Raw genomic sequence first — 26,120 nt, 5'->3', positions numbered from 1 at the left:
GTCAGCAATTAAACCAAATCTCTTTGCAGAATATTTTTTAAAGGACCAAATGTGAAGAACTCAGATTATTTCAAGCCAATGACAGCGGCTATCTACACTGCATCAATTCTGCAATGTTTTCTATGCAACCATTATGTAAAATAGCAGTTTACATTTGTAGTACTTCTAGCATAAAATCCTGTCAATCATAATGCTCTGTAAAATTACATATATGCACATCCATCAAAAGGTTGATGGATTCATACCTCCAAGGGATTAAATGTTAAAGAAGCGATTTAATACTCCAAAAAGGTATGTTTAAATTATAAGGCAACTATCCATTTGCACCTAATCCATCTTGCTGCTTCCAGAAATAATATCCATGTTCTACAACCTCCATCTACGAAAGCACCAACAAAAAATTAGGAAGTTTTCACTATACACCAGAATTACTATCTTGTACCAAAAAAGCAAAACTGCTTATAAGATATAATATAATCAAGCTCTGTATACAGGTTTCTCATTCAAGTTTCTTTTTGTTATTTCTTTTTCTGTTTATTTGCTCTGCTTGCAATACTTCAGAAAATAATGGTTTCAGATGCTTTACATGTGCTTTATTTGATATTTAAACCTTGGGAGGAAATGCAACCTTTGTTATAGAACATCTTGTTTTTAACAAAATGGAGCATAATTTTTTTTGGATTAAGCTCCTACAACTGTAATGTTAATGTTGTTTTCCAAATATTGTTGCACAGTGGTTAGAAGCCTGAATGTATTTTAACACAATATAATATAAATAAAATCATGTTTTATGTAGCAAAATATGAGTGCTAATAATGACATTAGAATGTCAATAATAACAACAGAAAGTTTTCTGTAACCTTTTTTGTTGCTAAATAAAAAAGTGGCTATATTGATCTTTTTTTTAAAAAAACTGCCTTGGTGCCAAGGGCCTTCTGGCAGTTCCCTCGCTGCGAGAAGCCAAGCTACAGGGAACCAGTTAAAGGGCCTTCTCGGTAGTGGCACCTGCCCTGTAGAACGCCCTTCCACCAGATGTCAAAGAGAGAAACAACTATCAGACTTTTAGAAGACATCTGAAGGCAACCCTAATGTTTTACTTTTAATGTTTGACGGACTATTGTATTTTAATATTTTGTTGGAAGCTGCCCAGAGTGGCTGGAGAAACCCAGCCAGATGGGCGGGGTATAAATTATTATTATTATTATTATTATTATTATTATTATTATTATTATTAAAATTAAATGGGTAACATTTTGGCTAAACAAGCAAACTACACTAGAAGCTGAAGCCTGAACCTTTCAACCCAATGGTTTGTCCTCTAACCTTTTCAGACCCAGAATCCACTTCTAACCAAAACAAGCATTTGGGTACCCATTTCTTAAGTCTTTTTGAACATACATGCATGGCAGTAGCGCTCCTGCTGCAATCTACCTTGGATTGGGCTGCGACCAGTTAAGAGCAGTGTTCTAGCTTACTATGAAGCCTAATTGGATTCCTCTGCTGCTATTGCAATTCCTTATTACTCAACGTTTTCATCACCTCATTTACCATTATAACCTTGGGCCTTCAGTTGCCCACTACTGCTATTGTGGAGAAACACATAGACGAAGGAAGTACTGAGAAGGAAAAGTCAGCCAGGCAACTATCTGCAAGTTTTGCCTACTAATAGTAAGGCCTGCCCTGCAGATGGGCAGTGTGCTGCAGCTTCTGGAACACAAACAAGGAAACCCAAGAGGTAGGGGTTTGCCCAAGACTGGCTATACCTAGTTCTAGGTGCTAGGAAGAGCTTTGCTCTGGCTCATCCTAGAATAAATATTTGCAGGGGTAGGAGTTTAGCTTCAAGACAACAAACCTCTCAACTGTACTGCCCAAATTTAAGCCTATAAAACCTAAGACAAATGAGTTGCCCCCAATTCCAAAGTTGATGCTAAACATTTTCTTCTTTTTTTCCCTTTGCTTTCGCTTCTGAATGTGAATCTTAAAAAGACAGCTGTGCGGTTGAATACTCTCCCCATCTAACTTCTCATTGATATGCAAAATCCTATGTTTTGTTTCTGAGTTTTAGATATAGAACTTCTCCCTTTTTCATCAATTATCTGCTCTCTTAAATATAGAGTTGTGATTTTGGAAGTTTCATGGCAAACTCATTTTGAGAGCTATAGAACAAACTGCTTGACAATCGTGGTAATAATAAGCTTTTGAATTACTATGATTTCTCCTATACTATATGAACTGGCGTGAACTCATTTTGCACAATAGAAAAGGCAGGGGACAAAATCAATGGTTTTCAGCATTGCGATATTCAAAAATTGTATTTGCTGAGCCTAAGTAACTACTGTAATCCAAAGAAAGCAGGTGCAATGTACAATCCATCTAGTACCTTAGCTATAGCTCAGAGCATGAGACTCTTAATCTCAGGATTGTGGGCCTGAGCCCTACACTGGGCAAAAGATTCCTGCAATGCAGGGGGTTGGACTAGATGACCCTCGTAGTACCTTCCAACTCTACAGTTATGATTGTATGTATATATAAATAAGCAAGGCATTAATGTTTGTAGAAATATCAATATGGGCATGATTGGAAAGACAATTTTGAATAATAATTATCATCATGCCATGCCAGCATGCTGAAATCTATTCTAAATTAGTTTATTACTGAAGAAAGAAACACATGTTTATATCCAACAGTGACCATTCAAGATAAAAACAGTCCAATTTTTATTTCCTTAAGCTCTCATCCCATTACTGCATCCTTCTGGCATCCATTGACAGCATTACAGTGGACGCTTGGGCTGCAAACGTGATCCGTGTGGGATGCACGTTCGCAACCTGCAGCATTTGCAACCCGCGTCTGCGCACGTGCAGGTTGCGATTCGGTGCTTCTGCACATGCGCGACTGCAGAAACCCAGAAGTAACCCATTCCAGTACTTCCGGGTTTCGGCGGTCTGTAACCCAAAAAAAGGCAACCTGAAGCGTCTGTAACCCGAGGTATGACTGTACTTTAGAACACCACAACCAATTTTCACATGGTAGCAAGAATGAAGCAAATTTTTGTTTTCACAGTTTAAATAATTCTGGTGACCACATATCATAATTATCCTGTTTCTTCCTGCACCTATACTCAGATTGATAAAGTATGAGCAGCAAAATTCTTACTTTTATAACATAGCAAGTACTCTCAGCTATTTGTCAACATAAACTATGTGTATAGTTAGGCACTTATTTAAAAAAGGGAAAGGAAACTTGTTCCAAAATACTGACTAAAGTAGGATGGAAATGGAGAAAAACCAAACTGCATTACCAAACTGTTCTTTCCAGACTCTTCATGGGAGGAAGCAGAAACACAAGGTGTGAAGAAGCACAAACCTCTGTCAATTGTGGCACATTGACTATAATTATGTATTAAGCTGAGGTAGAATTGGGATATGGGCTGCTGATACCACAAATACTCTCAAAGCGAATGAACAGTGAATCTTCTTGTGTAGTTATCCTCTGTAGTTCTCAGGGACAGCAGATCTAAGGGTAGAGGTATTCTCTGAAGGGAATCAGCCTCAGCTGGAGTAGAAAAGCTCCAGATACCCACACACACATCTGCCTCTTTACCTATGGAATATTATGCTGACAGACTTGCTGCTGAGCAAGTAGTCAAACCCAGTACTTGAGTGATACCACTCCTGTAGATGTACCCCACTCTACTTATACTGGCAGATAACCATACCTGGTGGGGATTCTCTCTTTTATGCAACACTTAGGAGGACAGAAATCGTCTAAGGGTTTTTAACTGGCAAACCTAGATGTACCGTAGCTGCTTTAGAATTAGCAGACCTCTTATCACATTGATGGGATAAGAACAGTAGATTCACAGACCAAGGTGCACAAGTCTAAGGAATTAATTTTGAATGCAAGATAAAATAGTTCTGACCTTGTAACGTAAATGTTCCTACTGCGTTATCTAGATATGCACAGAAAGAGGCTTCACCAAGGGCTAATGTACCGGTAGTTAAACAAACAATTTGTAGCTGCTGTCTTATTCTAACCCAAAGAGAAAAGATTGTAGTAAATTAAAATATAGTTTCTTCTAATTTGATTCATATGGTCAAACAAACTGATACTCATTTATGATTACTATGAAAATATATTTCCCAATGAGACAATTGCATTCTATGTAATATGCAATTTCATTTCTCCATTACAAATATAGCAAATCTTCATAAGTTTTTCTGCAAACAGAACCTCTGCCTTTAAAAAAGCCTTCCAAATATAGAGCTTAAATAGAATTACTCAGGTACATAAAACAGACATATTTAACAGAGGGACACCACAGCTGACATTTCCTAAACCACAGTTTATTATCTAGATCCGGAACAGAGTGTTCCTTTAACCAAATGTTGGTGAATTATACTATGATTGCCATAAAAATAAAATCCAGTGAACCTTGGAATCTATTGTGATAGAGATATGAATTTTAAGAGATTTTGAAAATGGAAAACATGAATAGCAGGAGGCAATACTCAAAGGTACAGAAGCATCACTAGCCTGGTGGGGAAATGCACATGCTGTGTTGCTGCACAGAAACCAAAGGGATATGCCACCTTGGGAAATGTCTGACAGTTGCTGTCACTGAAGCAAAAGCACCCAGGATTTGGTTTACGATTTAGACTATCAGACCAAGGCCCCTCTAGCCTAGCATCTCATTTTCAACAGGCAGCCATTCAAACATCTTTGGAACATCTTAAGCAAGGCATGAAGGATCTCCTTTTATTTGTCCCTAACATTTAGTACTCCAAATCCTACTGGCATGCAAGCTCCATTTAACTATAATGGCTAATAGCCATAAATAGTCCTGTTTTTGAATTTATTCATGCTTATAAGCCAGTTGCTATCACCACATCTTGTGGCAGCACATTTTCCTTTAAATTCACACTATCATTTTGAGTTAAAAAGTAAGATTTCTTGCTGTGAGCTGTATTAGTTCATTATCTAGAACTATCATTTGCACATAATACCAGAGGGGGAAAACCAAGGCAAGATAATCTTAATCAAATACTAAACCATTAACTGTTTTTGCTTTAATTTCCACAATAACCATATTACACAGTGCAGGCAGATAGAAAATGAAAGATGCGAACAGTTGTATGTTCAGTGCTTATCACTGTTTTAAAACCTCTATTAATTTTCATGCACACCACAAGCATCCAAAGTAGCAGGAATGTTAGTGTATTGCAGCAAAACAGCGCTGTGATCCTATGCATGTTTAATCTGATGTATACCCCACTGAGTTTAAAGAGACTAAAGGCATAATCCTAACAATCTACTCAGAAGTAAGTCCTATTGAATTCAATGGAGCATACTCCCAGGTAAGTAGGATTAGATTTGCAGCCTTACTAAAAGGTAATTGTGTATAATCCTATTCACGCTTACTAGGAAGCAAGGACCACCATCCACAGTGGAGATTATTTCCAAGTGGACATGCATAGCACTGGATTATCATGGTACTGTAAAGACTAAGACATTTATTGAAACATATGCTTTTGTGACTAGAGTGGACACATAAACATGGCTGTCAGGTACACAGGAAAGGCATGCTATTTAAAGTGTTGTACAAAGCAATCGTTTGTGTTATAATCTGCAGCACATTTGACCTCATGGACAACACTGTATAAACATTCTTTCTTTTTAAAAATACTTATTACAAATCCTTATATTCCATAGAGCTCCCATTCATCTTTCATTTAGATAGCTGATCAGATCCACACCTGTCAGCTTCAGTAATAGTGCCGCATCAGGTACTCACAGATCATTCCCCAAGTTCACTATGTAAATATTTTCCAGAGCCTCAAGGAAAACAGTCTAGCTCCAAAATCAGATAACTGAAAACTTCTCTTGATACTTTACATCCAGGTTGGGGTTTTTTTGCTGTTGTAAGACCTTACCTTTTCACGTCCCTTTTGTAAACTGAGGTTTAATATCTTATCAAAACAATGTACAATAAAATTGCTTTCACACAGGATACATGCCAGTGATCTAGCAGTCGCTATTCATATTTTGTTGTTTGTGGAAACAACTATGATAAATAGGACTAAAATCCAAACACTCCAGATCTGATGAAGTTACCCTCATCTATTTGGAACAAATCTGATAAAAGCTTGTCTCTGTTCAAATAGAGAGCATGTTCACAATATTTAGGCAAATTGTACATAGTGGTTTTAAAACTTATACTGTATCTGGGAACACACCAGTCTCACACGCCTTGTCTCACAGGTTCCATCTCTGGTGTAACTAAACACCAGAGATACATTTGCAGGGTTTGAACACTTCCCTCAGCCCCTGCGAAAACCTTGCAGGGAATCTGTACACAAAGGCCGCCATGGGATGGTACTGGTGTAAATTCACCGAGTGTGTTGCGCGCTAGGAAGCTGCAGTCAGCTGGAAGCTCCCAGCACATGTACTCCCAGCCAAATATGCACATGCATAATAGCGGCACGTGACAATCTACAGGCAGGTCCGTTGGCTTTTCCCCCCACCTTGAAGGTTGGGTTTTGTTTTTTGTTGTTTCTTTTGCATACAGAGTAAAGCTGGGAGGTGACCCTTTCTCTGCCGTTTCAGCACACAGACAGCCCCCCTTTTCTCTGCCCTGTTGCTGCCTCAACCCAGCGGCATTCGGGTCCCCCCTCGTCCTCCCTGCAGCCCAGTGGGCGCCCATGACAAGCATTTTCTCCGCGCTGCTTCGAAGCCTACGGGCTTTTCTCCAGCGCACTAAGGCACGGCTGTAGCGCCTACTAGGGCTTGCCATTTTTCCCGCCTTCTGCCACTCCGAACCGGGAGGGGTGAGGAGAGGCACCAATCCGGACACTTTGCAGCTGGGGGTGGCGGGGTGGTTGAGGGAAGGAAAGAGCACCTTACCAGTCCGTGTGAGGCTCATCGATGACCAGGAGCAGCTTGAACTTTTTGGCAGCCGCCGAGGAGGACGAGCCGGCGTCCACCAAGCCCGCCGAGGCTGCCGTCTGCTTCACAGCATTGGAGAGCGAGCTGAAGAAGCTGCTTCCCACCGACTGCTGCTGCTGCTGCTGCTGCTGGGGCGGCTGCTGGGGCGGCGGCGCTGCCGCCGGCTGAGGCTGCCTGCGCTCCGAGGCCGGGGAAGCCGAGGCCGAGGACGACGAGGAAGCAGGCGCCGCCGCTGCTGCTGGCGGGGGAGGCTGCTGGGGCTCCGGCCGCTGCAGGTCGGTCATGTAGCCATTGGGCAGGTTGGCGATGAAGCTGCTGTCCGAAAGCCTGCGCCGCAGAAAGTTCATCATTTGGCCGCCACGAAGGGGGAAAGGAGACTGGCTGGAGGAACAAAGCCTGGCTGGCTGGGCGCTCGGCACGCCGCCGCCTCCTCGCTGGGTCGCGCAGAAGAGGGAAAGGGCTGCCTGCCTCTCGCTTGCACAGCGCTGGAGCCGTCGGCTGCTGCTGCTGCCGCTGCTTGCCGCCGCTGCCGCTTCTTCCGCGCTCCTCCCGCCCTCCGGTCTCTAGGTGGCAGCCGCCCAAGCCCGCTGCTTCTGCTGTGAATGTGAGCAGGCAGAGCAGCGGAGGACGCCCAGCCGCTTCACTGGCGAGATGAAAGGGGGACCCTCCGACAGGGCGGCGGCGGCGCTCGAGGGCTCAGCGCCCACTAGCGCTCATTTCGGCGGGAAAGCCCTTCGCCGTCCGGTCTCCCCCGCTCCCGCCTCTCCGCCTCGCCCTCCGGAGGACGGGAAAATCCTCTTCAAAACAACCCCTCCCATCATCTGTGCTTTACCTCAGGGAGAGAGAGATGCTGCCAGTTTCCTAGGGAAAGTTTCCTTTACAACTGGGAAAAAAACTCCCCGCAAGAAAAACCACGGGGAGCTGCTGCGACCTCCCTCCAGCCATTTGGTAAGGAAAGCCCTTTACACCAGCCACGCTTCACTGCAGAGCATTTACTGTCATGGGAACGCGACGTTCTCAGGTACATTTTGGACGTGTGGCACCATCAGCATGAGGCAGGGCCGGCCCACCCACAAGGCAAGGTGAGGCAACCGCCTCAGGCGGCAGGATCCACAGGGGCAGCAGATCACACTTCTGTATAGATATTTATTCCCTCCTTCAGGGCCATCTTATCTATAGGCACTAGGGGCACCAGTAGCTGAGGCAGCCGGCTGGCTCTGCCCTCGTGCGCTCCTGGGATTGGCGGGCTGTCGAGAGGCCCACCCAGTGCACAATGCTCAAACGAGGTGCCCAGTGGCTGCCCACCCCACCCCCCCAAGGCGCCTGGTCCCAGCCTTGCTCTGAGACGGCCAGGCAGGCCAGTTCTGCCGTGTGCCGCTCGCCGGCCTGCCCAGAGCGCCCTGCCCAGCCGAGGAGGCACTTGGCCGTGCTAAGCCGCCGCCTTGGGCTCCTCTGTTGCCGCTGAGGTGACCAGCCAAGCCAGTTCTGCCATGCACGCCTCGCCGGCCTGCCCAGGGCACACTGCCCAGCCAAAGAGGTGCTCGGCCTTGCCAAGCCGCCGCCTTGGGTTCCACTGTTGCCGCTGAGGCGGCTAGCCAGGCCAGTTCTTCTGTGCATGCCTTGCCAAGGGAGAAATTCCTAGGGAAGGCTTCATTTACAGCTGAAAAAAACAAAACCTACCTGCAAGAAAAAAAAGCTGCAAGAAAAAACAGGGGGAGCATTCCCACTTCTCACCAGACCGCTGCAACCTCCCTCCAGCCATTTGGTAAGGAAAGCCCTTTACACCAGCCACGCTTCACTGCAGAGCATTTGCTGTCATGGGAACGGGATGTTCTCTGGTACATTTTTTTGATGTGTGGCACCATCAGCATGAGGCAGGGCCGGCCCACCTACAAGGCAAAGTGCTGAGACCACCTCAGGCAGCAGGATCCACAGGGGCAGCAGATCCCACTATAGATCTTTATTCCCTCCTTGTTCCTAGTGTACATCTTCACTCACCATTTTGTGGTTTGCCTCAGGCGCTAAAACGTCTTTGACCGGCCTTGTCAATCATACAGTTCTGTCATGTAACTCTACTTTCGTAACTGTGGCCTTTCATGAAGAAGAAGAGACCTCAATGTTATTTAATGGTGTCATTTTTAAATAGTACAGCTAGTGCAGGGGTGGCCGGGCAAAACAATAAGGTGATGTCTCACCTGGTTGCTGCCACTCCACAAAAGAACCTCCCAAATCGGGGGTTGCATGGCTTCCCTCTCACACACCGGTTCCAGTGGTGGCCCACCACAACCACAGGAGAAGCGAGGATGATGCTTATCGGCCCACCCCATTGCCGGAAAACTGAGAAGTGGCAGTGGCAGCAGCATGTTCTCACAAGAGCTCACCAGATCACCGCTGCCACCAGTTTTCCAGTGGCCAGTGGGGCGCCCATGGGGGTTACCACCCCAGTGGGGTTCTGCTGCCTGAGGCAGCTGCCTGCTTCAATGTGCCTCATGGGTGAGACTTGAAATAGTGCTTTTCTGTATGTGCATGGGCAATCACTTTTAAATGATAGGCTCACTAAGGAATAACACAAAGAGAATGAGAGAGAACAGGAGGACATGGAAGGGGTAAAGTGCATTTTCCTCAAGCTGATGGCCAGTTCAACAACCTATCTCCATAAGTGAAGGGTTGGTCATGTTGCCATAGCAGCAGCCAAGTGTTGGTGCTCTCCAGCAGGGGGTGGGCATTTCCCCCACTTTTTCACCTGACTAGATACAACATCATTTTGTAAGCAGAACAATAGGAGAGCTGGTTTGTGTGAGAGACTGAGTGACAATGGGAGCTGACAAGACACAGGCTTTTCACTCCAGAAGCCTAATAAGGAGACAAGGTTTGTTGGAGTGTTGATGCTGTGCCCCCTTCCCCTTGCTCAGGGGAGATAGATAGACCTGTAAATTAAATTGTATATCCTAAAGACACCATTGACCTTCATTCCACTGAAATTGGGTAAATGCTGGAACCCCTGGAGTCTTTTGCCACTCAGAAATTGGGATGCAAACAACAATATGATAAATCATCAATTTTGGTTTGCTAAAAATTAGTGGTCATTGCAAATGTGGGAATAAAACAGTTCATACACAGTTAAGGTGACTGAGTATAGCATAAAAATGGACATAGTAAAATCGCCTGCATAATATGCAACATTTTGAAAGATAATTTTATGCCAGAGTAATATGTGAGCCATTAAAGCAAACATAGCAACCATTTATTATTTAGGCTGCACAATAACACAGTTCTTTGTATGAAATATTTAGCTCCACCAGATGCTAAATGAATGATTTTTTGTTTGTTTGTTTGTTTGTTTTCACTCAAGAATTACATTTCAAATGTTCCCTTCAGATATCTGTAAGGAAAAAATACAAATAGCAATATGACACAGGTTTATATAGTGAAAACTGGTAAATCCCATCTATCACTATGTTTCTATTGTTAGATTCCTAGCTGAGGGTACCAGAATCTCATACTTAGCTATAAATTCCTGATCAAAATTGAGAGCTTGGCAAAGGAATGAATGTGAGACTGCAGTCTGAAGACATCTGCAGCCAAGTACTGTGCTGGGGGAGTTGGTGGGTTGCTGGTTATATATGACATAGTGAATGGACATTGTAACACAGCGAGCCAAGATGACCAAGCACTTTGTTACTGCAAGCACACAATATCAAATTCAAGGAGACAAACCTATTTAAAAAGGCTGGATAAACAGAAAATGTGGGGTTACTTAATGATTTTAAGCCATAATTTATAACTACGTTTTCACAATTTTCCAGTCCACTATTCTTATTTTTCCTTCTGGAAAACCTTGCTTACCTGATCCATAAGGGCAGCCATATAATAACTGGGAGCAGATCTTCCAGGACTGGCAGCCAAGATGGATGCACCTGGATATCAAGAAAATGTTCAAGAAAAGAAGAAGAAGCAAAAACTATGGTTATCACAATGAAAATAACTTTTTGGCCCAAAAATACTTTACAGGCCACATAGCGTTCACTGGACATTTGTTGATGCTACACAGTGTGAAGTAAATATGCTTTTCCTAAGACAGCATGTCAGCTATCAATGTCTATTGACCCATTTGATTATGATGCAGCACCAGCCAGACTCTATAAACAACTAGCTCTGCATGTAATTAAAACGAATACAGGAAGAATTTTAAAGCAATAACCATATGGTAAATGTGAATCCACCCAAAGAGCCAATCAGAATCAATCAGTCTTGGGTTCTGTATGGTGGTGTATATTCCTTGCAATTCACTTTCAGGTTGATCAGTCACCATCAACAACTCTATTAGTATTTCTGAGGGTAGAGAACTGGTCTCCAGCTGACATTTTACTCCAGCGATCACTGCTAGTATGCTAACATTTTTGTTAGTGCAAGCCTGCTTTGTTGTCTTCTTTCTGTTCAAATGACTAAACTGGTGTAACTTGCATATCTGAATCATCTGATCAAGTCAAAATGAGGATTTGAGTTTACCGCACATCAGGTGCAGATGTGTGGCAGAATGTATAGTTACAATTTTAATTCATTAAGGTTTATATTTGAGTCTGTTATTTGAACCAGCTGTGCCACTTTCCACCCAACAAAACTGTTAAGTTTATTTGGAAGCGGAAATTAGCAAAGTTTGGAGGTGATTTGGGGAATCAGCTAGCCTCATCAGAGTTGTAAGTCTGCCACAGCCTCATAGTTAATGGAGAAGAAGGCCTTCAGTGCAGTTACAGAGTGCCAGCAACCACTTGCAGGGGACCCAAAGAATAGCAAGGCAAAGACCTGAGAACTGATTCAATCATAACGCAAAGAAAGAGCCGAACTTCTTGGGAGGTGTTCCAGGAGATTTTGTGCAAGACCACTGTGAAATAGAAGATGTGTGATGGAGAACATGTCTACTCACAGAAGTTTCTCAATTCTGCTGTTTGACAATTATTTATTATTTTTACCCCATGCTTAGGGCAGTGTATATGACTCACCCTTTTGTCATAACAATTCTTTGTGATATGATAGGCTGAAAGACAATGACTGGTCCAAAGTCACCCAGCTGAGTATAGATTGAACTCCTCATTTATATTCTGACAGTCTAACCACTCCTACACAATGACTCAATATTATTATTTTCTCAACCTAATTATTGCGGTACAGTGGTACCTTGGGTTAAGAACTTAATTTGTTCTGGAGGTCCATTCTTAACCTGAAACTGCTCTTAACCTGAAGCACCACTTTAGCTAATGGGGCCTCCCGCTGCTGCGCAATTTCTGTTCTCATCCTGAAGCAAATTTCTTAACCCGAGGTACTATTTCTAGGTTAGTGGAGTCTGTAACCTGAAGCGTCTGTATCCTGAAGCATATGTAACCCGAGGTACCACTGTACTTAGGTATACATTCCCATATTTGGGAAGGGCTAAATACATTCTGTGCATGTAATAGCAAAAGTCAGGTTCAACCCCAGTATCTCCAGGTAGAAAAGAGAAGTACTATCATTTGCAGCCTTGGGAGCCACTGCAAATCAGCGTAGGGCAATGCTGAGCTAGGTAGACCAGTAGTATGACTCCATATAAGGCAGGTTTTCTAAGGCCAGAAACAATATTACCAAACATTAATTCCATCTATGCAGGACAACAATTTGGGTTATTGTTGCTGTTAGTTCTGAAGAAGGGCTTTCTAAATAGGTAAATGCTAGCCTACTTCAAAGAACAAGCATTTCCTTCACAATAAGAACACAGGAAATACTTTGCAGGATCATACCAGTGTGTACATAATAAGCCGTTAAGAAGGTCATATATATTTAGTTATACAGAACTGCATGAAAATAGACTCATTTAATTAAATGGATGTGACTGAAGCTCACTAATTTCAGTGGCTCTACTTTGTATAAACCTGAATTGGACACAATCCACATATTCTAGTAATTTGTTTTCTGATTTTTAATTTAATATAGGAGTAATAGAAAATATAACGATATTATTAATAAATATCCTATTTTAAATTATTATTTAAATATTTTTAACCTTTTTATATTGTTTAATTTATTTTTTTGTTCTGCTGTTTTGTCATTTGCCACCCTGGACTCTTTTGGGAGAAATGGCAGGATAGAAATTTAATAAATAAATCATATTAATAATTATTCTATTTTAGAAAAGAATAGGAACAACTAAAGAAATATAAGCATACATTTTGATGTGATTGGGTGCTGTCCATGGTGCTACACAGTGGAACATAATGTTTCTTGTTCATTTGTTCTGAAGCTACAGTGCCGATTTTGGCTTAATACAGGCATAGGCAAACTTGGCCCTCCAGATGTTTTGGGACTACAAGTCCCATCATCTCTGACCATTGGTCCTGTTAGCTAGGGATGATGGGAACTGTAGTCCCAAAACATCTGGAGGGCCGAGTTTGCCTATGCCTGGCTTAATAAGATAAAAGCCAACACTGGTGTTTTATGATGTTTTTAACCACATCCTGAAAGCTAATAAGGCTACTAGCTGCAGTGTTGTAACCTATATGCTGGCCAAACTAAGACAGTTATACTCCCATGTATCTTTCTTCAAAAATTTATTGTCTTTCCTAGTCAAAGTAGGTTGTCTTGTAATTTTTCATGTATATGTAACATCACATTTAGGGATCTCTCTTTCACCTAGTAAATCCTATTTTGATGAGTTTCTTAAGTTTTAATCAAGCATCTCCAAATGCTAGTAAATAAGACTGCAATGAAAATATTCCTTTTGGGCTACATTAAAAAATGTTCAGTGATAGCACACCACAAGTGTATGCAAAATGTACAACTGATTACATTTTCTGTTAAAGTAAATTATTCCAGCAATTTCTTAAGTTTGGGGTTGGTGACAATCATTACATATCCAAATTAGTACCTTTACTAAATTAGCACCATCCACACAAGGGTATTACAAGGTATGGGAGATCCAAAGGATTACAGATGTACAAAAATTCTTGGGGGGGGGGACTCCTGAGGAGAGGGAAAGAATATTAAGCATTTTGTCAGATACAATGAAAAGGAGCACTCTACACTGCAACATTTTGTTATAGATTCCATACATTGTATGATAATCCCCAAAGGTTTGGATTTCAATTGCACACAGCAAGAGGTAACTCTCTGCTCACAAAAAAAACTGTAGAGTTCATAGCAATGTACCAAATGAGAGCTAATCATGTGGAATTAAAACTCATTCAAGCTTGTTTTGTGCATTAACTTGTTATCTGAATTAATGGATTCATAATAATGATTTGACAACAAACTTATGTGCGCACAAGTTGTTCTAATTAATTGTTGCTTTAGTTTGCACAAAATAATAACGGACTGTGAAATTTAGATAAGTTACAATATGGTTGCAAGTCAACAAAGAATTTGAAAGGAAAGCAGTAGCTGAACCGTAAACCTGAATTATTTATTGATACAGGTTTAGTTTTAATTTCCCAAGACATTTTAACAAGTGAAAAGAGTATATTATGTTAATGTTTTTTTAAAAAAACTTAACTACCCATAATGCATGTTGGGGAAAACGTATAATTAAAACATTAATATCCCACCCTTCTGATGAAAATGAGCACCAGATGAGAATTGTCAAATGAAACCCAGAGTTGATAGTGTATAATATAATCCTTCATTACTGGAGTTTACAGAACTGGAGTTAAATGGGTCCGACTTCAATGCAATGCCAGAACAATTTCCCTTGAGCCAGGATCTGATCATACCACAAAACTGCTATCCCTGACACTGCATAATGGTCTTATTTAAGGAGAAATAAGGAAAATGTTGATATAGGAGACTTTGCTGATAGAGGCATGTTAGAAGTCTTGGGAAATTCTTAATTAATGCTATTATAAGTTCAGGTTTCACCCATATTCCAAAGTCAATTTCAGATTTCACAGTTAATACTTCAACCTGATATTCAATTTGGACTTAGGGTCAACCCCACATCTTGGAGAAGTAACAGCATGAATTAATATTTTCTTGGTTAAGAGTCTTAGAACTCTTGTTCTTCCAAACCATTCCATTTCACAAGAGAGCTATGGAACAAGCTTGTACAGTATAAAACATTTCACGCATAGTCTGAAATGTTAGTCTGAGCCGGAACTTGTCACACAATATTAGACTGAACCAGACCTTAACCATTATAACACATGTGATAATGGGGGGGGGGGCATGCATTTCATAAATAAATTTTATGTTTAGGTATTAAACTGTGTTGCATTTTTTATACTGTTGTGAAATATTTAATTGATTTATTGTATGTATCTTAGCTTTGCTTTATCTTCGTTGCAAGCTAAAATGGTTATAGGATGGCATATGCACTCTGTGTGAGGCGATCGTTGGGCCTGGTTCAGAGGCTCCAGCAGGTGTAAAATGCTGTAGCTAGACTGATTATGGGGACAGACTACTGCTAGCACATAACTGGTGTTCAAAAGTTAGTCCTGGTTGTGTATGTGCTACAAGGTTCTTGTATTAATTTACCAGGCCTATGACAGTTTGGGTCAAGGATACCCCAAGGACCATCTGATTCCTTATATCCCTCTCCAATCACTCAGGTATTCAGTGGAGTCACTGTTAACGCTCCCCCATGGATCAGATGCAGGGCTCGGATCCACCCGAAGCTATGTGTTTGGTAATGTGGGTCCATTTTTATGCAAATACCCTTCACTTGAGGTCAGACAGGTCCCCACCCTACTGAATCTCCAGCACCTACTGAATAATGTTTTATTCCAGCAGGCATTTTAATTGAAGTTTAATCATACAATTTTAACTGATTTTTATTTTTTGTATTGTATCCTTGTAAACTGCTTAGAGAAGATTAGTTAAATGATGTATAAATTCTTTAAAGAAATATACATATTTTACATAAATAAATAAAGTTGTCAAGTTTTGGGAGGCTGGTATCTGTTGAACCATCTTATCAGATACCAATCCAGCCAAGCAGAATTTTATTTTCATCTGAAGATCTCCTTTGGGTACTTTCACCGCTGGAAATAAAATAGGTGGCAGCTGTAAAAAGAGCTTTTCTGATGGTGGTGCCATGCAAGAAGTTCTAAGGGAGGCTTAACTGTACCTACTTTATTGTCATTCCCAGTGCAAGATAAATAGGTTCACATTTTCCTCGTCTTTTAACATAACTTTAATGTTGTTAAGCCCTTTTATGCTGTTGTCAGCTTCTGTTTTCACTGGCAGATTTGTTGTATTTTGGTTTCTCTACTATTGTTGTTGGTGTTGTTATAGTTGTGTGGATGTTTTGTAGCACTTTTTTATTTTGCTTGTAAGCCACTCAGGAAATGCCAATTGACACTGAAGGTGTGGGTTATACATTTAAGAAATAAATTACAGGTGCATCCTAACCAATGCTCAGAAATAAGTTCTCTTTAATTCAATGGGCCTTACTCCCAGGTAAGTCGCCTTAGTGAGTTAATTGGACCTCCTGCATTGGCACAGAATGTTTGTGCCTCTATGGGTGCATTTCTGTTATCAATATAGTTAATTATACCAAAATCAACTACTTTCCTTCCCAACAAACAGGGAGAAAAAATTAGGGGCCTGCATTTAATCCATGCACCCACACAGTTGGGAGCATTGTCAAAGCAGGCTGACACAACCATTCAGCACTACAAATGCAGATCCAGGGTTGGAATCTCTCTGTGTGTGAGAGAGGCAGACAGACACAGACACAATCCTGTGTGCTGCATCTTTTATACTTTGCTTTCTAATCTGGCAGTGGTGCACAGAGCTCTGTTTCTGCCTCACAGATTACACCAGAATATACTATTGCAGAGCTTTCCAAACTTTTCTTGCTGGTGCCACACTTTTTAGACATACATAATTTCACAATGCAGTAATTCAGTTTTGCATCATTTTGCGACACAGTAATTCAGTTTTACTAGTAAACTGGAGGTTAAACTAATCCCTTTCCAGCCCTGGGAGGAGTGTGGAGAACGCTTGCACGACATACCTACACAATGCAGTTGACACACTAAAGTGTCGTAACACACAGTTTGGAAAGTTCTGTTATATTGGTTCACAAATGTTTTACATACAATGGATATGTATTGATATCCTAAACGCTGAACTTTCCACAGTGCCAGATGATGTACTGTATCAGTCAAAAGCCATGAAATGGGATGCTAGACATTGGCTAAACAAAGAGGTCCTTTTGTTCTTTGGGGTTGCTAACAAATCTCACTTGCTGCATATATTAATATTATTGATGATAATGATGGGATTTGTGAGTTTTATTTATTCCTATGGTTCTAGAAGCTGAACTAATGCCATTTTAAACAGGAAAAATATTGATTTCCATATCAATGTTAGCAGATGCACTGTTCTTTTAAAAATTATGGAGATTATTTTAGGAGGAAAGAAAACCCTTAAGGCAGCCACATCTCTCAAAGTCTCAAAAATATTTAAGATTCAAGAAGATGAATATATTCCCTATGTATTTTTCTTCTCTGTCGCATTAGAGGCTTGGAAAATTGAATAGCTGAATGAGGAAGCTGCTTATAAGACTGACTGCAAAGAGATATTACAATAATTAGTTTCTCAAATGGAAAACAGTGAGGAATTAGGAGCTCATCAATACCTATTGTTGACTGCTTCCCAACAGAGGCCTGGCTGAGTTTCAATTATAACAACATACTTTAAGTTAAAACTGCAAGAGATACAAGGCATTCTCCCTTTGTGCTCTGAGAAATAGGGGAATAATACTCTTCCTATTATTTGCCATTTCTTTTTCCAGTTCACCCATAAGAATTTCCCCACTTCAGTAATTTCTTCTTTATAGAAAACTAAACATTTATACAGTGGTACCCCGCAAGACGAATGCCTCGCAAGACGGAAAACCCGCAAGACGAAAGGGTTTTCTGTTTTGGAGGCGCTTCGCAAGACGAATTTCCCTATGGGCTTGCATCGCAAGACGAAAGCCCATAGGGAAATGCTGGCGGTCGGGAGCAAAGACTTTCGCCCACAGCCGGCCTTCAGAAGAGGACCTCTTCTGAAGGCCGGCGGGGGGCAAAAGTCTTTGCTCCCCCCCGCCTGCCTTCCCCCCGCCTGCCGGGGGCGATCTTAAAATGCTGGCGGGCGGGAGCGAAGCGTTCGCTGCCGACCCCCAGCATTTTAAAATCTCCAAGGGACAGCAGAGAAGTCTCTGTCCCGGGGAGGTTTTAAAATGCTGGGGGTCGGAGCGAAGCTCCCGACCCCCAGCATTTTAAAACGCTGTTCCGAAGGGGGGGGTGGGGACACCTGCCCCAGCCGCCCCACTTCGGAAAGCTGTTCCGAAGCGGGGAGGGGGGGCGGGGACATCTGCCCCAGCCGCCCCACTTCGGAAAGCTGTTCCGAAGCGGGGAGGGGGGGCGGGGACATCTGCCCCAGCCGCCCCACTTCGGAAAGCTGTTCCGAAGTGGGGAGGGGGGGCGGGGACACCTGCCCCAGCCGCCCCACTTTGGAAAGCTGTTCCGAAGTGGGGAGGGGGGGCGGGGACACCTGCCCCAGCCGCCCCACTTCGGAAAGCTGTTCCGAAGCGGGGAGGGGGGGCGGGGACACCTGCCCCAGCCGCCCCACTTCGGAAAGCTGTTCCGAAGCGGGGAGGGGGGGCGGGGGCATCTGCCCCAGCCGCCCCACTTCGGAAAGCTGTTCCGAAGCGGGGAGGGGGGGCGGGGACATCTGCCCCAGCCGCCCCACTTCGGAAAGCTGTTCCGAAGCGGGGCGGGGGGGCGGGGACATCTGCCCCAGCCGCCCCACTTCGGAAAGCTGTTCCGAAGCGGGGAGGGGGGGCGGGGACATCTGCCCCAGCCGCCCCACTTCGGAAAGCTGTTCCGAAGCGGGGAGGGGGGGCGGGGACATCTGCCCCAGCCGCCCCACTTCGGAAAGCTGTTCCGAAGTGGGGAGGGGGGGCGGGGACACCTGCCCCAGCCGCCCCACTTTGGAAAGCTGTTCCGAAGTGGGGAGGGGGGGCGGGGACACCTGCCCCAGCCGCCCCACTTCGGAAAGCTGTTCCGAAGCGGGGAGGGGGGGCGGGGACATCTGCCCCAGCCGCCCCACTTCGGAAAGCTGTTCCGAAGCGGGGAGGGGGGGCGGGGACATCTGCCCCAGCCGCCCCACTTCGGAAAGCTGTTCCGAAGCGGGGAGGGGGGGCGGGGACATCTGCCCCAGCCGCCCCACTTCGGAAAGCTGTTCCGAAGTGGGGAGGGGGGACGGGGACATCTGCCCCAGCCGCCCCACTTCGGAAAGCTGTTCCGAAGTGGGGAGGGGGGGCGGGGACACCTGCCCCAGCCGCCCCACTTCGGAAAGCTGTTCCGAAGTGGGGAGGGGGGGCGGGGACATCTGCCCCAGCCGCCCCACTTCGGAAAGCTGTTCCGAAGCGGGGAGGGGGGGCGGGGACATCTGCCCCAGCCGCCCCACTTCGGAAAGCTGTTCCGAAGTGGGGAGGGGGGACGGGGACATCTGCCCCAGCCGCCCCACTTCGGAAAGCTGTTCCGAAGTGGGGAGGGGGGGCGGGGACACCTGCCCCAGCCGCCCCACTTCGGAAAGCTGTTCCGAAGTGGGGAGGGGGGGCGGGGACACCTGCCCCAGCCGCCCCACTTTGGAAAGCTGTTCCGAAGTGGGGAGGGGGGGCGGGGACACCTGCCCCAGCCGCCCCACTTCGGAAAGCTGTTCCGAAGCGGGGAGGGGGGGCGGGGACATCTGCCCCAGCCGCCCCACTTCGGAAAGCTGTTCCGAAGTGGGGAGGGGGGACGGGGACATCTGCCCCAGCCGCCCCACTTCGGAAAGCTGTTCCGAAGTGGGGAGGGGGGCGGGGACACCTGCCCCAGCCGCCCCACTTTGGAAAGCTGTTCCGAAGTGGGGAGGGGGGGCGGGGACACCTGCCCCAGCCGCCCCACTTCGGAAAGCTGTTCCGAAGCGGGGAGGGGGGGCGGGGACATCTGCCCCAGCCGCCCCACTTCGGAAAGCTGTTCCGAAGCGGGGAGGGGGGGCGGGGACATCTGCCCCAGCCGCCCCACTTCGGAAAGCTGTTCCGAAGCGGGGAGGGGGGGCGGGGACATCTGCCCCAGCCGCCCCACTTCGGAAAGCTGTTCCGAAGTGGGGAGGGGGGACGGGGACATCTGCCCCAGCCGCCCCACTTCGGAAAGCTGTTCCGAAGTGGGGAGGGGGGGCGGGGACACCTGCCCCAGCCGCCCCACTTTGGAAAGCTGTTCCGAAGTGGGGAGGGGGGGCGGGGACACCTGCCCCAGCCGCCCCACTTCGGAAAGCTGTTCCGAAGCGGGGCGGGGGCGGGAACACCTTCTGAAGGCGGGCGGGGGGCGAAAGTCTTTGTCCCCCCTGCCTGCCTTCCCAGGGGCTTTTAAATCGCCTCGGAGAGCGGAGAAGTCCTCCGCTGTCCCGGGGTTTTTTAAAATGCTGGGGGTGGGAAGAAAAGCCCTTGTTCCCCCCCCCCCCCAGCCTTCAGAAGAGGTCCGGGGACAGACTGTCCCCGGACCTGGTCTGAAGGCGGTTTCCCTAGGAACGCATTAATTGATTTTCAATGCATTCCTATGGGAAACCGTGCATCGCAAGACGAAAAAACCGCAAGACGAAGAGACTTGCGGAACGAATTAATTTCGTCTTGCGAGGCACCACTGTATTTTCTTTGACTATCCCAACCACCAAATTCCTTACTTACAGCATGTGTCATTATCTTTTCAACTCCTGTAATCTCCCAGGCAAGAGCTAGTGGAATGTGCTTTTCTGCATGCCCCAGGAAAACTAAAAGAATTATCTCAATAGTTCACCTCATTCATTAGTAGTAGGTCTTGAAAGATTCAGAATAAGATTCATGCAGCATCCTGTATATAAACCTCAACTGGTCTTAGGTCACACATAAGTCTAAAGACAGGAGGTCCTCTAGTGTCTCAAAGCTAAACATGCATTAGAGCCTTTCACATGACTGAGTTACACATCAGTGTCAGTAGGCAGTGAGTGCAAAATCACCAAATGAAGGTGTAAACTTATTATTTCCAGAAGGGTAACTGTATTAGTCTCCTGGCACCTTAAAAACTTAGAGATTATTCAGTGATGGATACCCACTCCATATGGCTAACTCTGGTGCCTTCCACTGTAGCAATTTTCAGAGGTGTAGCTATGTTAATCTCTTGAATTATGGTTGATGTTAATAAGAGTTCTATAATTATGGTTGATGTTACTAAGAGTTACTAAGAGTTTTTCCACATAGCACTGAAGGTATACTTATGTTGAAAAGATGCAAGGAAATCTGCGGCACCATGATAAGTCAGTTGTTACAGCACCAAGGACAGCTCCAGCTCTGGCAATGACTGCATGTGAACTGAGGTCTTTTAGCCTCTGCCTCCAATCCAACTCTCCTATCCTTTGCTTCCATGTGGAGAACCAGGGCCTCTTAAAAGGTTCATAGTATGAATGGAGATGTATCTTCACATCTGTCTTGTCATGCAGATGGAAGACAAGGCTATCAGCCGCTACAAGCCATGATGGCTGTGTTCTACATCCACTGTAAGATGCATTGTGCCTCTGAATACCATTTGCTGGAAATCAAAGGTGGACAGAGTGCTATTTTGCTCATGTCTGGCTTGCAGGTTTTCCATGGGCTTCTGGTCAGCCACTCTCAGAACAGGATGCTGGACCAGGTGGGCCACTGGCCTGACCCAAAGGGCTCATCTTATATTCTTAAAAGCCCAACAATTACCTTGGCAACTGTATGAGGTTATTCTCCATATGTGAGCAACACTGTGCTACAGCACCTGCCTCTGAAGCAATGTCCTTATATGTTAAGATAAAATGCTCAATTCATTATAGTCTGTTTTGTATTTCATACATTATTTTTTCCACACAATTTCCCCCTCATGCATTATACTCCACAAAAGCTCTAAAGTGAATAGAAGCACATTAAGTTTATTCAAATGCCAGATTACTTTTTTCAATAAGCCTTTTATTTTCTCCTGGGTCATTTCCTCTGACGCTTTGCTTCTGCATTACTTAATAATTTTCTTTCAATTCTAAAAATTAATTTGACTTGCTTGTGTGTCTTTCTGGAAAGAAAATGTATTTTTTCTGAACCATAAATATGAAGAATATTATCAGACCTTTACTTTAAACACTATTACTTATCAAAGCAAAAAAATAAAGGCAAAGTGATACATAATTGGGAACTGTATTTAAATGCTGTTTCCTATTAGGTAGCTACCTATTATGTAATTTCCATTGGCTAAGTACCAATTAGATTCTTAGCTACTTAATTCACCCAATTTTAGGCATGGCTATATATGCTTATTATACTTCCAGAAGTAGACAGGTGTTAAGGCTCTAATTTCTGAACTGTAGTTTTTACCTGTGGAAGTTTAAATACATAAAGTGGTACCTCAGGTTAAGTACTTAATTCGTTCCGGAGGTCCGTTCTTAACCTGAAACTGTTCCTAACCTGAAGCACCACTTTAGCTAATGGGGCCTCCTGCTGCCGCCATGCCGCCGGAGCACGATTTCTGTTCTCATCCTGAAGCAAAGTTCTTAACTATTTCTGGGTTAGCGGAGTCTGTAACCTGAAGCGTATGTAACCCGAAGTACCACTGTACATACAGTGGTACCTTGGTTCTCAAATGACTTAGTTGTCGAACTAATTGGCTCCCGAATGCCTCAAACCCGGAAGTAAGCCGAACGTCCGTGCAGCTTCTGCTTGAGTGCAGGAAGCTCCTGCAGCCAATTGGAAGCCATGCCTTGGTTTTCGAATGGTTTTGGGTATTGAACAGATTAAGTTCGAGAACCAAGGTACCACTGTACATACAGGCATAATTTTATTTGTATGCTGCCTTTCTACAGTTCAAACCATGCTCAAGGTGGATTACAACATGAAAAAATGCATAACTACAACATAACAAAAGTAGCCATAAACAATAAATTAAATGTTACAAAATACACAACCAGACCGAACGATTTCCAGATAAATCACAACAAGATCTATAATAAAGATACAAAAACCCAGCAGCAGCAACAACTCCCCCACAACAACATCCCAATTATGTAACATCACTGGCACAATCTAGCACAAATTAAACACAATTTCCACTGATTTGAATGGGAACTGAGCACCTTCTTAACTTTATAACTCACTAAACTCAACTGAATTTCAAAGTGCTTAACTTTGGCTCAATTGGCTCATTTCCTATATCAAGTATATGTAATTGCGTCACCCACCTTCTATCCAGCCAAATCAATATCACTGCATAGAGGAATAGAGAAAGGAGTCAGGTTAGTTACTGACTGGTGTCTGTATTCTGTTCCACAATGAGTGTTCTACTTGGTCAAGTTAACATTCAGATTCTAGGCCTTGGGTCAATTTCTGCAGGTACTTTTTCTCCTAGCTACCATGATTTCAATTCCACAAATGCTATGTAAAGATGCAACTAGATGGTGGCAACAGCTTCTGATGACTGGCAACGTTATGTTGGTCCAAAAGTACACTATTGGTGTAAGATATAGTCGCCTGACAAAATATTCTTCTTCTTCTTAACAAATGCTTCTGTTTATGACTTTTAACATATGGACAGATAGGCTCTTTATCACTTATTTCAGAATTAATGCTAATATTATTGTGTTGTTTTGTTTCTTGCACTAATTTGAACAAGGAGAATGTGTAATGAACATATCCTAATTATTTTTAAAAATCCGCTTATTCAGAAGCCTTCCCCCAAAGTTCTGATATAAAACTGACGTACATTAAAAAGAGTCTGGAATACTATTGTCATCCAGGTGCAAATCATTAAGACAGATTTCAAAATGCTTTGGAATTTTCCTGAAGTGATTACAGTAGTTAGGGCTATGCACAACCATGCTAATCAGGGGTCTGATTAAATGGACTAAATCCAGCTCTTTTCTTTCCATCCTGACAGACCGGTTGATGCTACCACTAATTTTCTGGAATATCATTGCACAGTCCCAGCTACTGGATTGGGTGAGTAGGAAATGTTAACTCTGTCTATAGCACACAGGTTTCCTCATCCAGCTTGGGATAAAATGCCTGCTTTAGTACATGCATGCTCTCTAGCTAGATTGGGTTAACGATTTGTACTTGGAGAAGCAACAATGTAAGTGTGGCATCATATTTCAATCAATGCTCCTTACAACTTTGCTACCTTCAACTTTCCTTTTGATTTGTGACATATGTTATTAACAGCTGAACAAAGAACTGTAGTCATGCAGTATTTAGTACATGTGAAAGAACCTTTCACAATTATACCTTCACCATTTTGCATGGCTCTCTGTCTGGATTTGCCATGGAGCCACTCTGGCTGTAGCAATAATCTTCTTTTGGAAGAGGAGCAGAGAAATCAGTTTACTGCTGCTCTAGTTCCATAGATCACAGAAAAGAACGCATGAAGGAGATAATCAGTTGAAACTGAATAGCTAAACAGAATTGCACATGATTAACTTCAAGGATACTTAGTTATGTCATTGTAAGCAAAAAATGAATGTTTAAAAGGCATAATGAGGAGCTGATTAACAGATGGCCAAGGGTATATCTGCATTCATAAAAATAGATCACCACAACCATTACTCATGGTATACTTGTTTCAGTGACTACTTCAGTGACTACTATAACTGCAGATTATATTAACCCTTGTGTTCCAGGCAACCATGAATGGAGAGAGTAATATTTATAAAAGGGGAAATAATAATCCCATTTCTTGAACATTAGATGAATTTTTAGAACACATAAATAGCTTCCAATCAGTAATATTAAAGGTCACTTAGAGAAAATTAGTAAAATTTGACTTAGAGTTTAAAATCATAAACACTCTAAATACTGCTGCTAAGGTCTGGCACTGTCAATTATGCATTAGCTTAACACAAGTGATTATTGATTCCTGTAACTATATGTACTAGAAAGACCACAACATCTTAAGAAGAGTATTTTGCCAAACCATATTATACCATTTGTCTGGCCACTGTAGAAGGCAATTCTAGACTCCACTATTGGAGGCATAATTCTAAACTAAATGTGCCCCTTCTCTAATCCAGCAGGCAGTTCCTCTTAATTTCTTCTAGCAAGGACTCTGGAGTAGTAACACTGAAGTCAATTAATACATACTGGAACATTACTGCAAAAATAGCCAGACAGATCTGACGCAGGCAAATGCCTTACACTCTTACAATATCTCAAGTGGGAATTAACACATATGATTCCTACACTTCAAATGTACACTCTGGTTGCAAATCTTAACATCCGCAGCATGAATAGGCAGACTAGGCATATAATGTTAATATTTATTCTTTTCAAAACCGTAATACTTATGCTACAACACATTTGGACACCTCTCAAAATATTGTTGCCAAACTCAGTACGAGTGTTCCTGATGTGAGGGTGGGGTCTACATTGATGTTTGGGTGCCAGGCACCATGTTGAATCAAGATGGACCAAAACATCACTTGGGTGTGACATGGCCCATTTTTTGACATAGATTCAGTCACCTTTCAAAATACCATCACCAAACCTGGGACAAGGGTTTTCGGGGGGCGGCAGCAATCTTTGCTGATGTTTGGACATTGGAAATCATTTTGAATCAAGATGCTAGACCAAAATGTGACTGTGGGTTGACTTCACTTTATATTTGATGTGGTGGGTCCAAATTCACAAACTGAACTATCCATTTTAAAACTCACACTATTTTTTGGTTTCTAAAACTACCCAGGCAGCGCTAGGCACTCCTTGCTAGTTGTTTATAAATGTAACACACAATTATCCCAATTCAAATCATTTTAGTCACAAGTAAGTTCTGTTGAAATCAATGGGCCTTCATTAGCAAGGACTAACATGAATCCCATTGATTTCAGCAGAACTGATATATAATTCATTTTGTCTGGATTGATCACTGAGCATCCAGTTCTGAAGACTGTACATTTCCTATTCTAAATAAGAAAACCATCTGACAATTCAATCCTAGCACACCCAAAAACACCTGGCATACTGTTCAATAAAAGAATATTACACACCCAAAAACCTTGGAGTATGAAAATTTCTTGATTTGGCATGGTAGTAATGCTTCCTGATAGGCTTCTCTGAGAAGGCTATTCTATAGTTGCACCATCAAGTTAAAGTCTTCTTTGATGGTCATACTATATGCCACATGTACAGGCCATTCATGAGAAAT

General features: G+C 43.4%; 2 protein-coding genes across 3 annotated transcripts in view; one reads left to right on the top strand and one right to left on the bottom strand.

The window, feature by feature from the left end:
- Window positions 1-8,681, bottom strand: part of SYN2 (synapsin II) — a 151,607-nt gene extending 142,926 nt beyond the window's left edge. Inside the window, exon 1 of one of the 2 annotated variants that reach the window (XM_077924832.1) lies at window positions 8,626-8,681. In XM_077924832.1, coding sequence (XP_077780958.1) covers window positions 8,626-8,666 — 41 coding nt within the window. In that variant the 5' untranslated portion in view covers window positions 8,667-8,681. Of the gene's footprint in view, window positions 1-6,903; window positions 7,689-8,625 lie in introns of those variants that run through there. The other variant, XM_028718898.2, reaches the window with a different exon arrangement.
- The window catches only part of TAMM41 (TAM41 mitochondrial translocator assembly and maintenance homolog), a 137,196-nt gene continuing 118,832 nt past the window's right edge, over window positions 7,757-26,120 (top strand). The window contains exons 1-2 of the mRNA XM_077924834.1: window positions 7,757-7,893; window positions 23,862-23,923. The gene's annotated coding sequence lies outside the window, so the exon portion shown is untranslated. The remainder of the gene's footprint in view (window positions 7,894-23,861; window positions 23,924-26,120) is intronic.

Source organism: Podarcis muralis, chromosome 2 (genome assembly GCF_964188315.1).
Source record: "Podarcis muralis chromosome 2, rPodMur119.hap1.1, whole genome shotgun sequence".
Lineage (NCBI taxonomy): Eukaryota > Metazoa > Chordata > Lepidosauria > Squamata > Lacertidae > Podarcis > Podarcis muralis.
The sequence above is the reverse complement of the archived record's forward strand: the minus strand, read 5'-3'. Positions and strand labels throughout refer to the sequence as shown.